General features: G+C 39.4%; 1 protein-coding gene across 5 annotated transcripts in view; it reads right to left on the reverse strand.

Annotated features, from left to right (window-relative positions):
* The window catches only part of NAXD (NAD(P)HX dehydratase), an 82885-nt gene that overhangs the window by 17038 nt on the left and 49323 nt on the right, over positions 1-16524 (reverse strand). For 4 of the 5 annotated variants that reach the window (XM_050948893.1, XM_050948874.1, XM_050948883.1 and 1 more), the window contains 3 exons: positions 8485-8535; positions 8296-8400; positions 7816-7936 (listed from right to left, as the gene is read on the reverse strand). In XM_050948893.1, the coding sequence (XP_050804850.1) occupies positions 7816-7936; positions 8296-8400; positions 8485-8535 (277 nt within the window). Of the gene's footprint in view, positions 1-3761; positions 3882-7815; positions 7937-8295; positions 8401-8484; positions 8536-16524 lie in introns of all 5 variants that reach the window. The other variant, XR_007773782.1, reaches the window with a different exon arrangement.

A 16524-nucleotide genomic window follows, 5' to 3' on the forward strand; every position in this document is an offset into this window, starting at 1 on the left:
TCAACATTCTTTTATAGAATATAGGTCCTGGCAAAGAAACCTGATTCCATTCTTTGGAGAGATTGTAAATTTGGTTGATAATGATAACTCCATTGATATAATAAACTTAGACTTCTTGTAACATGTTTAACTTAGTATATCATGATGCTCATTATAAAACTGGAATTATACAACATTAATGGAGCTCTTGTTAAACAGATTAAAAATTGGCTGACAAACCTAAAGAAGTAGTTGTCGATGGAGAATCATCATTGAATAGGGTGTTTCCACTAGGACTCTAGCTACAAGCTAAACACTATTCAACATTTTTATCAATAATCAGGAAGTAAATATAAAATCTGTGAATGACACAGATTGGCAAAAAGGTAAATAATAATGAGGACAGGGTAGTCATACGGAGCAATATGTATCTCTCTGTAACCTAGGCCATTCAAACAAAATGCATTTTGATACATCCAAATTCATAGTATGCAGGCCACACCTACAGAATGGGGAAGTGCATCTTGAAAAGCAGTCACTCTGAAAAGGCGCCACAGTGGACAACTAAACATGAGCTCCCAGCACAATACTGTGGCAAAATGGGCTAATGCGATCCTTGGACCTATACCCAGGCGAGAAGTGAATAGGAGTACAGAGATTATTTTACCTCTGTACACAGCACTGGTGAAACAGATACTGGAACACTGTGTCCACTTCTGGTGCCCACATTTTTAAAACCATGTTGAAAAATTGGAGATGGTGCAGAAAAGAGCCACAAAAATTATTGGAGGGATAGATAAGAAATGCCTTATGGTGGGAGACTCCAATAACTCAATCTGTTCATTTTATCAAAAAGATGATGAAAAGGTGATTTGATTACACTGTGTAAGTACCTTCACAGAGAGAAAATAAGAGGTATAAAGGGGCTTTTTATAGGAGAAATGCTTAACAAGAACCAACAGCTGGAAGCCAAAGCCAGACAAATTCAACTTACGTCAGGTACAACATTTTTACAGCGAGGGTGATGAACCATTGCAACAATCTACCAAGACTAAATGCCTTTCTGGAAGATTGGCTTTAGTCAAACAAGTGATTGAGTTCAATATAGCACTAACTGGGTGAAATTTAATAGCCTGTGTCACACAGTAGGGCAAATTAGGTGATTGAACAGTCACCTTCTGGCCTTAAACTCTGAGTGTATGACATGAGAAGATTAGGAGCAAAGTGGTTCAATTGGTCCAGTGGACCTGGTTCATTTCCTAGCTCTACCACAGACTTCCTATGTGACCCTAGGCAAATCACTTAGTCTTTCTTGTGCTTGTATTTCCCATCTATAAAATAGGCATTTCCCTATCTCACAAAGATATACTGAGATTAAAACACATTAAAAATTGTTAGGTGCTTAGATATTAAGAGGGCACATTAGATAGGAACCCTCATGCCTAGCTACCATTGCCAAGAAGTTTTGAACTGAAGGAGTTCCTATTCTGTGGCAAACTAGGTGCTCAAAACTCAGAGTAAGACTCCTGTGAGGATGCTATGCTTAGGAAAAAAATCAAAATGGCTGGAGGTGCTCCAAAATTCCAAAAACAATTTAATCGTTTTGCTAATAACAAGCATGGATAATTTCACCCTAAAATCAGGAAGTTATGTGAAAACAGGAGGTTATAAGCAAGCAGTCTTACAGCATTTGCTATTAAGGGTATGATATAATCAGAAAAATCAAAATGCATGGAAATATTCAACACAGCAACACTCAGGTTATTCATAGTATGCCATCAATGCTTGATTTATAAAATGTTAATCAGAATTATTAGGTTAATTTTAGATATTCATGTTCATAGGTTTTTTTTATTTTTATTTATTCCTATTTTAAATGTGAGATATGGGCAAGTTCTAGCTATGACCAAATGCTTAAGTAACACTGGTAAAGATAATGACTAGTGTAAAGATTTAAAGTGACATATGTATAATGAGGCTAGAGACCAAGACACAAATTCAGAGTCACATTCCTGACTATGCTTGTCTAATTCCTGTCTGTAATAGATCAGGCAAGTCGCTTAACTTTCTCTGTGCTTGTTTCCTCATCTACAAATCATAATTGAACAAGGTGTTTCTACTAGGACTCTAGCTACAAGCTCAACACTATTCAACATTTTTATCAATAATCCGGAAGTAAATATAAAATCTGCGAATGACACAGATTGGCAATGTCTCTTACCCACCTTCTCAAAATAATCAGAGATCCTCAGATGAAAGGTGCTGTAAAGTGCAGGTCTCACATACTGTCTGGCCCCAAACAGAATTATATTTCTTCCAAAAGTTTCTCTCAGACAACATCAGTTTTCACACACAAAACTTACTTGGCCACTTCAGATAGCTATCCAGGCCCATTTTGCTTCACTAAATGGAAGATTCAGCTTTAAGAAAAAAGTTATTCCAATTTGAATGAAATCCCCAATAAATACATTTATTTGATCTGGCAACTATTAATACTGATGAGTACAGGAGCACGCCAGCTTTTTTGGCACCTTAGGTGGCGGAAGGTCCTGCCGCCGAAATGATGCTCCCGACAGAGGCAGCAGAAGATCCTGCCCCCAAAATACTGCCACCCGGGGAGGCCGAAGATCCGGCCGCCGCGGTCACCGCCTCCCAAATGTTAGCACCCTGGTTGCCTAATGGGTTGCGCCGGTCCTGAATGAGTAACATTTTAACCTTTTCTCTTTTGCAGGTTGGTCCACAAAGAAATCCCAGCGACATGTCCCAGCATGCAAAAGAAGAGTGATATAAATGCTAATGACTAGGGCTGGAGTAATCAATCTAGTGATGTGGGAAAGGTAAGCTGGCTTTTATTTAAAGGGTGTTTATACTGTTATATTCCCTAATCACACTTAAAATTTAGCTAGGTCCTTGAGAGTAAGAAACCAATTGTTTGAAAGTTAAATAAAAAAATAAAAAGTCAGATTTCATTTTAATTTTCCAGTCATCTCTGTTTCTTTGATGGAGGCAGGAACTGAGGAGCTGCTCTGATGGCAGGTGGTATAAAATAATGCCAGGGAGAATATAGGCTGTGCTCAGTAGAGTGTATATTGAATCAGTGCACTGGAACTGCAATCTCTCAATCAGGTCTAGCTTGGAGATGCAGAAAGGGAACAAACATCCTGTCCTCTGATTAAAAGACCAGAAGACTATTGGATGGGCTCGGACATTGCAAAAGCAGCCAAGCAAGACAGGGACTCTAACAAGCAGCTGAATAGCCACTTATCCAGCCATAAAGGGAGCAGGGGGAGGATGTGGGACCTTTAATTCAAGGCTTGAGTGGCAGTGGACTGACTCTTATGCCAGGAGGTAGCTTTTTAACCTCTGTTCAATAGCAAGATACTCCCCTCACCTGATGCTTTCCTACTTTCTCATACACGTCTCCAGGCAGTAGGAGAGGAAATGGAGACAGTAGTATGCTGCTGCTACCTACTGGCAGAGGGCTTGGGGAAGAAGCTAGCTCGCTACTTGTCAGAGAGACTGTGTCTTTTCAAGCTATACTTTGAGGAGGGAAGCCAGTAACTGTTACAGGGTTGGAGAAAAACATAATAAATTTTTATTTTATTTTATTTTATTTTTTTAAAGAAGAGTCAAAATACAGACACTTCTAGGACCTAACTAAATTTTAAACTTGTTAGGAACAAAAACCGGTATAACCACACTTTATTATTGCCCAGTTCTCCAAAGAATAATAAAAAGAAAACCTTAGAGAGCTGTGCCATATTGAATAAAAGCTGACTTACCTTTTCCCCTTAAGCTGAGTACTCACGCCTGCCCTGATCAGTGATGGTACTGATATCACCTATCAACAGAATGGTGGGGCACATCTTTGTAGAGCAGGAACTCAACAACTGTAGACCAGGCTATAATGTAGAATTGCAAAAGAAAAGAGAAAAAACGAGTATAAAACTTAATTAAAAGCCTTGCCAATTATGTTCACTAAGCAATTGGCAGTGCACACCTGAAGTTGAGACTTTTAAAAACATTACAACTCCTCTCACTCCCCAGAAAAAACAGTAGAGAATTATTACTGGTTTCTCAGAGAACTATATATGTGAATAAACAATTCACAGCTCAGAAGGGACCATTATGATAATCTAGTCTGACCTTCTGAGTAACAGGCCACAGAATTGCATCAAATGGCTTCTGCATCAAGCCCATATATTCTGTTTGAGCGTTAGCATATATTTTACAAAGATATCCAGCCTTGATTTAAAAATACATTGACTGAGAATCCATGAAGTCCCATGGTTAATTACCTTTACTGTTAAAAAATACATGTCTTATTTTATTCTGAATTTGTCTGTCTATCTTCAGCTTCCAGTCACTGGACCTCACTATGCTTTTTTCTGCTGGATTAAAGGCCCCTACTATCAGAAACCTTCCCTCCATGTAGGTACTTATAGACTGTGATCAAGTCATCCTGTGACCTTCTCCATGTTAAGCTAAATAGATTGAGCTTCTTTAGTCTGTCACTCAGACTCAAATACCAAAGGAAAAGGCTGCTTGTGATGACTATATTTGCTTTACAATCATCTGAACAGAAGTATGCAATTAGCCATAGCAATCAATTGATAAAAAAATAATGCTCATCAAGCTATAGTTTTCACTGCTACAGACAGCTGTATGGTCAAAGCTTTACTCTGCACCAACTAAGCACAAAGCAGCCTGAAGGCTTTATCTTCAAAATTCCAACTTTTTTACCTTTTCTGTACCATATTCAGATTTAGTTTTTAATTTTTTTCACTAGATGTGTAAGAGGTGAGGATGAGGTCTGGAAACTGCAGTGTTTAAACAATAAGGATTAGCGTGTTAAATATGTAGGCTGAAGTATAGGAGCAGAATTTTATAATTGTACTATGAGAATTAATGTATGATTTGATTTTATCCTGTCAGCCACCCTTTTTGAAGAACAGAAAGGAATGACAGATCAGAACAATCCTTATGACTGATTATGGTCATCCTTTTGTTTTAGGATAAGTTATAATGTCTACTATGGTTTCCTATATGTATTACATATTAGGCACTCTAGTTAAATATACATTTCTTTGTTTTAAGGTTTTAGTAAGTAAGAGACAGGATCTTGTATTGCATTTATGTTAAAGAGATTAGAGGAAAGTTGAAGGCCCGAAGCCCCAGTGTGAATTGTTTTAGTTATAAGATTTGGCAAGGCTTGATTTACAATGTATTCTGCTGAATATGAAATACTGCTGTTTGTGTACCTTTGAAGGTTTCTGTAAGTGATTGTTTGTGTGAATGAGGAACGCATGCGTCAGTAAAAGATAAGGTGTGAAAGCCATCACAAATGTCCAAATGGTCAAGAAAAAGTGAGAGACTTGGAAAAACCAGGAGACAATCAGGAAACATCCACTGTATCCGATGCTAAACATGTTAGCAGCATGGATGACCTCAGAGGTGAAGCAGGCACCCCGAAGGTGAGACAACAAACAGAAGATAACAATGGGAAGCCCAACAATAACCATTAAATGATAACAGCAGAAAACCCCAAGATTAATACCACTTAAGGACTAACGATTACAGGATGACATTGCAAAATGCATGGACTCAAATGGGAATTTATAACTATAAAACTGAGGTGTTTTGCCATGGAACTCTGGGTTTAGTCCTGCAAAGCCTCAGCGCATCGGATCATGACCAACAAGAGCCCAGCTCCTCACTCGTGCTCATCTAACTGGCCATTAGATTGACTTGAGCTACAACAGACTGGTAACTATAAACATCAACTGGCAGGAGTGTGCGTATGTAGGGGATAAAGATTGTTGGAAGATGGCAACTTAAAAAAAAGAAGTAGGAAGCAGGAGTACAAAATTTTTCAGAACATGGAATTATGCCCAGGGCGCACTTTCCTAATCCGATGATATGGATTTTCCCCAGACTGGAATAATCATGTGTGTTGTCTCATCTGATAAAAAATTACATCAGACCAAGAGACCACAATTACAAATGAAGCAGCAGAAGTAAAGACTAAAGATTTTGGAGAGACATGGTATGGAGATTGGTCCTTAGCTGCAGCACAAAAGCAACAAGCAGTGCCTCCCCTCTCAATGCAATTTTGAGAAGCAGTTCTGCAGCATCAAGATCCTCTTAACATTGCCAGAAGTCCCCAGACTCAACTGGCTGAGTTCAAAGAACCTCTTTGTCAACAGGAGTCTGAGATGCACTTTGCAAACGGAATACTTGTATTGGTTATAACCTCTTTCCAGGCATGACAGACAAACAAACATGGACGTTTGTAACAGACATCATATCCCTGAAGGCTGCTTTCTTAGCAACATCAATAACGCTGCCTGAGACATCAAAGGACCCAAGACAGGGAAAATATTGAATATATGGTCTGATGGGACTAATATAACAAGTAAGGGAAGCAACCTAACACAGCTGGGCCTCAGACAACACATGTAATGGCCTGGCAATTGAAAAAAGTTTTGTTTTTTTTTTTTTAAAATGAAAAAGAAAATGAATGGCCATACAACTATGAAAAAATAGTACTCAATAGAGCGGGCAGGGGAGGGAGGAGAGAAACAATTAGGAAACACCACATCTGCTCTGAGCTCATTGCACACCTGGTGGTTAAAAGGCACTGGAGAACAGTTGGGGCACCCCCTCTTTTATGGCCTCTGAATCCTGGGGGGTGGAGAGGGGGAACGCTGAGTGGCCCAATCTTCTAGAACATTCTGAGGATGCACTTATCCAAGGAGTGGGAAGCTGCATGGGCAATTTTCAAAAGGAGAACAGAGAGCTATTCCCTCAACTTTCCACCATCCAGGAAAACACCTGTATGTAATAAGGAAGCAGTGAAGAAAAACAAATATTGCAAAAATCCTACATTGCTCTAAACACTGTTGGCAACTAACAGCACACCCACAGGACAGCCATACACTGGAAGTCAGGATATTCTGACTTTGACAGTGTATTCATAAAATAACTGTTAAAGTTGCATATATGCTTGTCAGAGATTGGTAGTTTATATCAGCCCCTGGTAAACCTCAGCTCTCTCTTGTTTGTTATGTAAACCATGATCACACAGTCACTCGGGCATTACGGCATTGTTTGAATTAATTTTCTATTGATTACTGGAAAAATCGTGGCATCAAGCCAACTACTCCTTTTTTTAAACTGCTAAGTAGTAAATTTAACAATTTTTTAAAATAGAAGTTTTGAAGGGGGCAATTGTTATCTACAAATAATTTAGCAAAAATATTGCTAAGTCTAAAGTATGTTGCAAGTACAGTAAGTCTAATAGATATGAGTGATGTATATCACTGCCTGTAGCGTTGTTGATAAAGAGTTCGCAGATCTATAAAGAGGATAGATAATATCAGGTGATCAAGCAGTTGATGGAGCCATTCAACACATCTTCATTCCTCAGTCACATCAATACACAGTGAAACAACTAAGTTTCCCTTGAGTAAATCCATCTGGAACTAGTATGTTAAATACACTGAACTTATAATTGCACTCCTTTCATCTCAGGATTTTAAAGAACTTCACAAAAAAAATTAAGCTTCTCAACACCTATGTGAAGTAGATAAGTATTATGCCCATTTTAAAGAGGGGAACAGGGAAGTTAAAGGACTTGCACATCAAAGCCACTAAAAAATCACAACAGCTTTTTTAAGCATCAAGCTTCAAAAGGCATCTAAAGTGCTGTGCAAAACTGTATCAGTCAATCCTTGAATCAAATGAATCAGCTACAGATGGACTACAACTTAAAAAAACAAAAACAAAAAACCCACTAAAAAACAAAATAATCATACAGCTGAAGACTTCATTTACCTTTTTCTCCATCTGAAATAAGATCTCTTTCTCCTTTCTGAACAATTGTCAAATTCCCCATGGCTTGACTGAGCCGTAACACACATCCATGGTGATCATTGCTATCCACAGGATCTCTAAGCTACAATACAAGAATTCCATACAGAATTACTCATTTTACCATTAATGCAAAACCAAACAATTTAAGTCTATGAAAAAAGATTTGTTATTCAACATTTCTATACTATTTATATTCTTTTCATTCATTCAAAAAAGAAAATTGTTTCAAAAATGTCTTTTTTGCTTGCTTTAAAGATGTGCCAAACAATGATCCAGTGTTGTCATGACAACCATCACATGCAGATTTACCTATCCCCAGGACACTTTTTACATAGATAAGGAACAATATGAAAGTGCTTGATTCATCTTTCAAAAAATGTATGTTGATATTGTAACAAATACATACTTATGTATCACCAAAAAATTAAATCAGCAGCTCACCATAGCTTCATAAAGTCTGCTAAACTCCATATAGTTTGGAGTAAGAATCGCTCGCTGGTAACCCTGAATAAGAGAGGGCTGTTGGGAAATGAGCCACAATCCATCCTGCACAAGACAATTAAAATTTTTTTTTTATTTAATAGCACTTTAAATGTCAGACAAATAAACAGTATGAAAAAAAATACTTACAGCATCAATGACAATTGGAATTCCTTTGACCTTGGCTTTTTCTATAATACCCTGCAAGAAATGCAAATGATTGTAAGACGCTTGGTATGTTAACTCCCAAAAGATCTAAATGAAATTCGGCAGGTTTATTTTAGTCTAAAAAATGCTGCCTAAGGAGTCTGGTCATATAGATCACCATTTCAAAGAAAGAATTAAAAACATGGTTAGAGTACGACAGAAGACACTTCTGTATCAAATTTGTGCATTTTACAGACCAATATCTTCTAACTGCTAGCAATGCACCATTAGTAGGAGGTTTTAAAGATAAGCTGTGCTGTTTCTGGTTCACATTTAACCAGCAGCAATGGAATTCTGCAAAGTGAATCTAGGATATTATTTATTTGTGTTGATATGTGAATGAGAAAATAATCCAACTCTCACTCTCATAGCTGTAGCCGCTTCACATGCTAATAAGTAAAATTCAGGAAAGAAAAGGAAGACGACGACGACTAAATACATTCAGGAAATGTATCTACTGAGCAAGACTGTGCTAAGTTTAGTCAGGGCCAGTGCAAGGATGTTTCGTGCCCTAGGTGAAATTTCCACCTTGTGCCTCCCCCGCACCCCCACTCTGAGGCGCCCCCCCCGCCCCGCGGCAGCTCTCCACCCTGAGGCGCCCCCCCACCCCAGCTCACGCCTGCTCCGCCTCCACCCCGAGCACACCATCGCTGCTTCACTTCTCCCGCCTCCCAGGCTTGTGGTGCCTAAGCTGATTGGTGTTGCAAGCCTGGGAGGCAGAAGAAGTGAAGCAGCCACGGCGTGCTCGGGGGGGAGGCAGGGCAGGGGTGGGCTGGGGCAGGGAGTTCCCCTGCATGCCGCCCCCCCCTTACTTGCTACAAGTAGCCCTCCCCACACTCCCCTGCCCCAGCTCCCTCCGCCTAAATGCACCCCTCAAATGCCAGTGCCCTAGGCGACCGCCTAGGTCACCTAAATGGTTGCACCGGCCCTGAGTTAGTCACTTTTCTGACTATAACCACACCGTAATAAGACTGTGTTAATAACATACATTGTGTGACAAGACAAACATGAGATGTGCAGTTTCACTTATAAAATGGAGATTTTACACTAGCAGAATGAGTTTAAAAACAAACAGGAATGGTGGACTTTTATTTGCAAAATTTCTTGCAATAAGTACATACCTATCCAAAAATAAACTGTCTGTCTCTTTGTCCCCTCATAACTGAAAGGCAACAGTGATTAATAAAAGCTTTTAGAATGTTTGTCGTTGGCTTACGTACCGACGCTTATCAAAAGGGGTAGCCATGTTAGGCTGGATCTGTAAAAAGCAACGAAGAGTCCTGTGGCACCTTAAAGACTAACAGATGTATTGGAGCATAAGCATGCATCTGACGAAGTGGGTATTAACCCACGAAAGCTTATGCTCCAATACATCTGTTAGTCTTTAAGGTGCCACAGGACTCTTTGTTGCTTTGTACTGATGCTTGAGGGTTTAGATCTTCCCCCCCACCCCATATAGCATAACAGTGGATGTTATCCATCTAAATGTCTAATCATTTTTTTTAACCCTAAGCTTGAGTTCAGATGATATCACATTGCCATGAGCTCCACAGACTGACTATATATAGTAAAATCTGTGTTATCTGGCACTTTAATAAAGCTTTCCAGTTGGTAATCGGCATTTCTAATATCTCCCAATACAAATCTTCAATCTAGTAACTGGGACTAGTCCAGTGGTCAGCAACCTTTCAGAAGTGGTGTGCCGAGTCTTCATTTATTCACTCTAATTTAAGGTTTCACATGCCAGTAATACATTTTAATGTTTTTAGAAGCTCTCTTTCTATAAGTCTATAATATAGAACTAAACTATTGTTGTACGTAAAGTAAATAAGGCTTTTAAAATGTTTAAGAAGCTTCATTTAAAATTAAATTAAAATGCAGAACTCCTCAGACTGGTGGCCAGGACCCAGGAGTGTGAGTGCCACTGAAAATCAGCTCGTGTGCCGCCTTCCGCACCCGTGCCATAGGTTGCCTATCCCTGTTGTAGAGCAAACAAATGGCGAATGAGTCAAGTACTTTATTCTATCTTGTGCACCAAAAATAGAATTATTATGTTCCAACAACACTAACACTTGTGCAAACCCACTGAAGGCTATGGAGTGGCATGTGTGCTGAGGGCTTGATTTGGTTTGCAGAACCTTTAATAGTGGTTATGATTTAAAAGACAGAAAGAATGAACCCAGCTTGATTGCGGGGATACATCAACACTGCAATAAAAGACCACGGCTGGCCTTGGTCATTTGACTCAGGATCATGGGACTTGGGCTGCAGGGCTAAAAATTGCAATGTAAACATTCATGCTCAGGCTGTAGCCTAGGCTCTGAGACCCCACAAGGAAGGAGGGTCTCGGAGCCTGGGCTCCAGCCCAAGCCCCACCCCCAGCCTGAATCTCTACACATGTCGGCAATTTAGGTGTTACCCTGGATTTGAGGGGTGTGTACCCCAAAATATTACCAAGCCAACTGCAACCACCTTATGTGCATTCACCCACCGTTAATAAAAAGAGAACACCACAAAGTCAGGGGTTAATTGGAAAGCAGGTTTTTAGAGGCAAAGTCAAAACTAGCTGGCAGTTTCTGTTAATCAGAATGGGAGGAGGGGAAGAAAAGTAAACAAATGAGACTGAAAACCTTGGTGGTTGGAGGACCTTAACTCTGGGCTCCTCTGATATTAAAGGTATATTGGAAGTTAGGAGAAATGATAGCTCATAGTGACCCCCTGCTGGCTTACGTGTTTTGTAAAAATTAGTTATAAAAAGACAAGATAATAGAGTGTAATTTGGAGCAGTCCTCTGAAGCCACCTTGAAAGATTTTTTCCTGACACCTTTTCTCCCACAGCGGGTGAGCAACTAGTCACTGCAAACCTGCTGTTAATTACTCACTATCGTTCCAGATGTTAGGTAAGTATTTGGGATGTTTTAAAACTATTGCTTAACTCTGTATGTGCTTAAATCTAATAAACTGAAGTCTCAGATCGAGCATGCTTACTTGCATTCATCTTTTATCAGACAGAATTGCTATGTTACCATTGATTTATTCCTGATACCACCTGGAGTGAAAAAGTTAAGTTACTCGTGCTGGGGAGTCTGAAAATCCTGGGGAATAGGGGCATCTATTTTATGAAAATATTTGCCCTTCTGTATATGAACGTATTAATACAAATCAACTGAAAGCTAGTTAAGAGATTTAATTTTAACAGGTACAGAATGCATTAAAAAGTTTACCATCACCTTTGTAGTTTAAAAGGGTGGGGAAGGAGAGTGGTCTTTGGCAGAGGAAAAAAGAAATCTTAAAATGATTTGGGAAAAATTAAAAAAGCAGAAACACCTAATCACTGAAACTAACAAAACTGGAGAAACTACATATAAATTACTCCCCAGTTTTCTTTTTCAGAGGAAACAATTATAGGCAAGACCTACCTCTAAGTTTCTCTCTGAATTCAAAAAGAATCCTTTGCCAGTGCACCTGTTTGGAATCCGCAATTAAGGGCTTTCACAGTACAGGGCAACTGCACCTGTATTCCCCTCAATAGTTCAGCAAGGGCAACAACTCTTGGCTTCCAGCTCCCCAGCTGTTGCCTCTTTTGGGTCTCTCATCCTACTGACCAGGATATTCCCAGGCTGAACAGCTGCCTTTCCTTTATTGTGTCATTCCCAGTCAGGTTGTCCTAGGACACCTGCTTCTTTTCTTTTCAGAGATGGGTAACAGAGTGATTGTTACAAATGCAAGTTACCAAACAATTCTTTGTAAGCAAGCATACTTTATAAGGAACAAAGCATTACAGAGAAAACATAACTAAAGAACCTACATGGCATGTTAATACATTTACTAGAGTTCATCCCATAAGAACATAAGAACGGCCGTACCGAGTCAGACCAAAGGTCCATCTAGCCCAGTATCTTTCTACCGACAGTGGCCAATGCCAGGTGCCCCAGAGGGAGTGAACCTAACAGGCAATGATCAGGTGATCTCTCTCCTGCCATCCATCTCCATCCTCTGATGAACAGAGGCTAGGGACACCATTCATTACCCTTCCTGGCTAATAGCCATTTATGGACTTAGCCACCATGAATTTATCCAGTTCCCTTTTCAACATTGTTATAGTCCTAGCCTTCGCAACCTCCTCAGGTAAGGACTTCCACAAGTTGACTGTGCGCTGTGTGAAGAACTTCCTTTTATTTGTTTCATTTGGTGACCCCTAGTTGTTGTATTATGGGAATAAGTAAATAACTTTTCCTTATCCACTTTCTCCACATCACTCATGATTTTATATACCTCTATCCTATCCCTCCTTAGTCTCCTCTTTGCCAAGCTGAAGAGGCCTAGCCTCTTTAATCTTTCCTCGTATGGGACCCTCTCCAAACCCCTAATCATTTTAGTTGCCCTTTTCTGAACCTTTTCTAGTGCTAGAATATCTTTTTTGAGGTGAGGAGACCTTTTCTGTACACAGTATTCGAGATGTGGGTGTACCATGGATTTATATAAGGGCAATAATATATTCTCTGTCTTATTCTCTATCCCCTTTTTAATTATTCCTAGCATCCTGTTTGCTTTTTTGACTGCCTCTGTGCACTGCGTGGACATCTTCAGAGAACTATCCATGATGACGCCAAAGATCTTTTTCCTGACTCATTGTAGCTAAATTAGCCCTCATCATATTGTATGTATAGTTGAGGTTATTTTTTCCAATGTACATTACTTTACATTTATTCACATTAAATTTCATTTGCCATTTTGTTGCCCAATCACTTAGTTTTGTGAGATCTTTTTGAAGTTCTTCACAATCTGCTTTGGTCTTAACTATCTTGAGTAGTTTAGTATCATCTGCAAACTTTGCCACTTCACTGTTTACTCCTTTCTCCAGATCATTTATGAATAAATTGAATAGGACTGGTCCTAGGACTGACCCTTGGGGAACACCACTAGTTACCCCTCCCCATTCTGAGAATTTACCATTAATTCCTACCCTTTCTTCCCTGTCTTTTAGCCAGTTCTCAATCCATGAAAGGACCTTCCCTTTTATCCCATGACAGCTTAATTTACGTAAGAGCCTTTGGTGAGGGACCTTGTGAAAGGCTTTCTGGAAATCTAAGTACACTATGTCCACTGGATCCCCCTTGTTCACATGTTTGTTGACCCCTTCAAAGAACTCTAATAGATTAGTAAGACATGATTTCCCTTTACAGAAGCCATGTTGACTATTGCTCAACAGTTTATGTTTTTCTATGTGTGTCTGACAATTTTATTCTTAAACTATTGTTTCGACCAATTTGCCCAGTACTGACGTTAGACTTACTAGTCTAATTGCCAGGATCACCTCTAAAGCCCTTTTTAAATATTGGCGTTACTTTAGCTAACTTCCAGTCACTAGGTACCGAAGCTGATTTAAAGGACAGGTTACAAACCTTAGTTAATAGTTCCGCAACTTCACATAAGAGTTCTGAAAGAACTCTTGGGTGAATGCCATCTGGTCCTGATGACTTGTTAATGTTGAGTTTATCAATTAATTCCAAAATCTCCTCTAGTGACACTTCAATCTGTGACAGTTTCTCAAATTTGTCACTTACAAAAGCCAGCTCAGATTTGGGAATCTCCCTAACACCCTCAGCCGTGAAGACTGAAGCAAAGAATCCATTTAGTTCCGCCACAATGACTTTATCGTCTTTAAGCGCTCCTTTTGTATTTCGATCGTCAAGGGGCCCCACTGGTTGTTTAGCAGGCTTCCTGCTTCTGATGTACTTAAAAAACATTTTATTACCACCAACTCTGACATGGGCTCTGGCAAGTGCAGTCTTTTAATTTCATTGCGTGACCCCAGGTTCTTGTTTTATGTGAAGGGGTAAATAACACTTCCTTATTCACTTTCTCCACACACTTCATGATTTTATAGACCTCTATCATATCCCCCTTCCCTTACTCATCTCTTTTCCAAGATGAACAACATTTCTTAGTCTTTTTAATTTCTCCTAATATGGAAGCTGTTCCATACCCTTAATTTTTGTTGCCCTTCTCTGTACTTTTTCCAATTCTAATATACCTTTTTTGAGATGGGGCAACCAGGGGGAGGAACAGCTCAGTGGTTTGAGCATTGGCCCGCTAAACCCAGGGGTGAGAGTTCAATCCTAGAGGGGGTCATTTAGGGATCTGGGGCAAAAATCTGTCTTGGGATTGGTCCTGCTTTGAGCAGCAGGTTGGACTAGATGACCTCCTGAGGTCCCTTCCAAGCCTGATATTCTATGATTCTAACAGAACCACAGATAGTATTCAGTGTGTGGGCATACCATGGCTTTATCACAATGCCACTATATATTTACCGTCTTATCTATTCCTTTCCTTATAGTTTCTAACATGAGAAATAAGAAGCCTCAATTTACTAGTATCTTAGCTCACTCAGATACTATGGAAATCTTCATACACTACAGACAAGATCAGAGTTAACACAGATGGACAGAGACCTAAGCCTTCCACTCACTAGAAAGGAGCAAATCTTATAGCCCTCCTCTTTCCCATCTTCACTGCCAGTCAAAGAAAGATACAAGGGATAATTACAAACCTACATCCCATTCCTATATGCATAAGGTAGCTTGCCTAGACTAGCCAAAAATATTGTAAAAGAAAAGGATATACAAAACCCCACCCTTTAATACAAATTTAAATGGCCAGTTGCTGTAGTTGCCTTTTCCCCTCGGGAGAAAAAAAAGTTACAAAAGTTAAATTTACCACTGAAGCAAACAGACTGCACCTATCTCTAGCACAGAGATGATGGAAACACCAGGCCTCGCTAAGTAAGCAACTGGGATTCACCTGCCCTAACTACATGCACATACTGAAGCCTCAGGTGAATACAATATTTAAACAAATCCAAATAAGCAACACAAAAGGAGATTGAGAAGTAGGCCCTTTCTACCCTGTACTAACCCAGAAAAAAAAAAAACACACGCAAAACATGGCTCCTGGATTTGATGTGCTTTTGTACAGTGTCTAGCAGAATGGAGCCCATATCCTGATAGGCTTGGTCTTCTCTGCTAAAAAAAAAAAAAAAAAAGTGCATATTTCACCTCAGGGTAATGAATGTGCCTGAGCTATCCCCATGGTTAAAACACAGTGAAGACAAGACATTTCAGTTTTACCACCAGGTAAGCTTACCAAGGTCAACCATATATCCCTGCTTGAAGTTGGCGTTGACTAGCTGACCACATGGCGAAACTAAAGCACCTTATCGTCACTGTGTTAATACCTCAGGGATAGCCTATGTATGTCAGTTACCCTGAGGCAAAACACACACCTTTCTTATTAGTGAAGACAAGGCTATAGAGGCTTCTTCTACAATACAAATGAATCAGCTGGTCAAAATATTTAGACCAAAATTGTTTTTTACCTTCAATTTCACCCAAATTTTGGACTTTTCATTGAAAATTCTAAACTTTGTTTTGCTTTTCAAAAATTTGAAATAAATAAAACTTTCAAATGGAAATGGAACATTACTATCATTTTGTTTTAGTTTTTTGTTGAAAAACAAAACTTCTAATAAAAAAGTAAACATTTTTAATGAAAAACTGTTTTGTTCTAAGTTTTTCACAGAAAAAAAACTGGATTTTTTGACCAGCTTTATAAATAAAGAGAACCCTTCACTTGTTAGCACACTGGGACGGTGAGGGCACGGTGTCTTTTCACTAATATAAAAGCAGCAAAGAATCCTGTGGCACCTTATAGACTAACAGACTTTTTGGAGCATGAGCTTTCGTGGGTGAATACTCACTTCGTCAGATGCATGTAGTGGAAATTTCCAGGGGCAGGTATATATATATATGCAGGCAAGCTAGAGATAATGAGGTAGTTCAATCAGGGAGGATGAGGCCCTGTTCTAGCAGTTGAGGTGTGAAAACCAAGAGAGGAGAAACTGGTTTTGTAATTGGCAAGCCATTCACAGTCTTTGTTTAATCCTGAGCTGATGGTGTCAAATTTGCAGATGAACTGAAGCTC

The sequence above is a fragment of the Gopherus flavomarginatus genome, chromosome 1 (assembly GCF_025201925.1).
Source record: "Gopherus flavomarginatus isolate rGopFla2 chromosome 1, rGopFla2.mat.asm, whole genome shotgun sequence".
In the NCBI taxonomy this organism is placed as follows: Eukaryota; Metazoa; Chordata; order Testudines; family Testudinidae; genus Gopherus; species Gopherus flavomarginatus.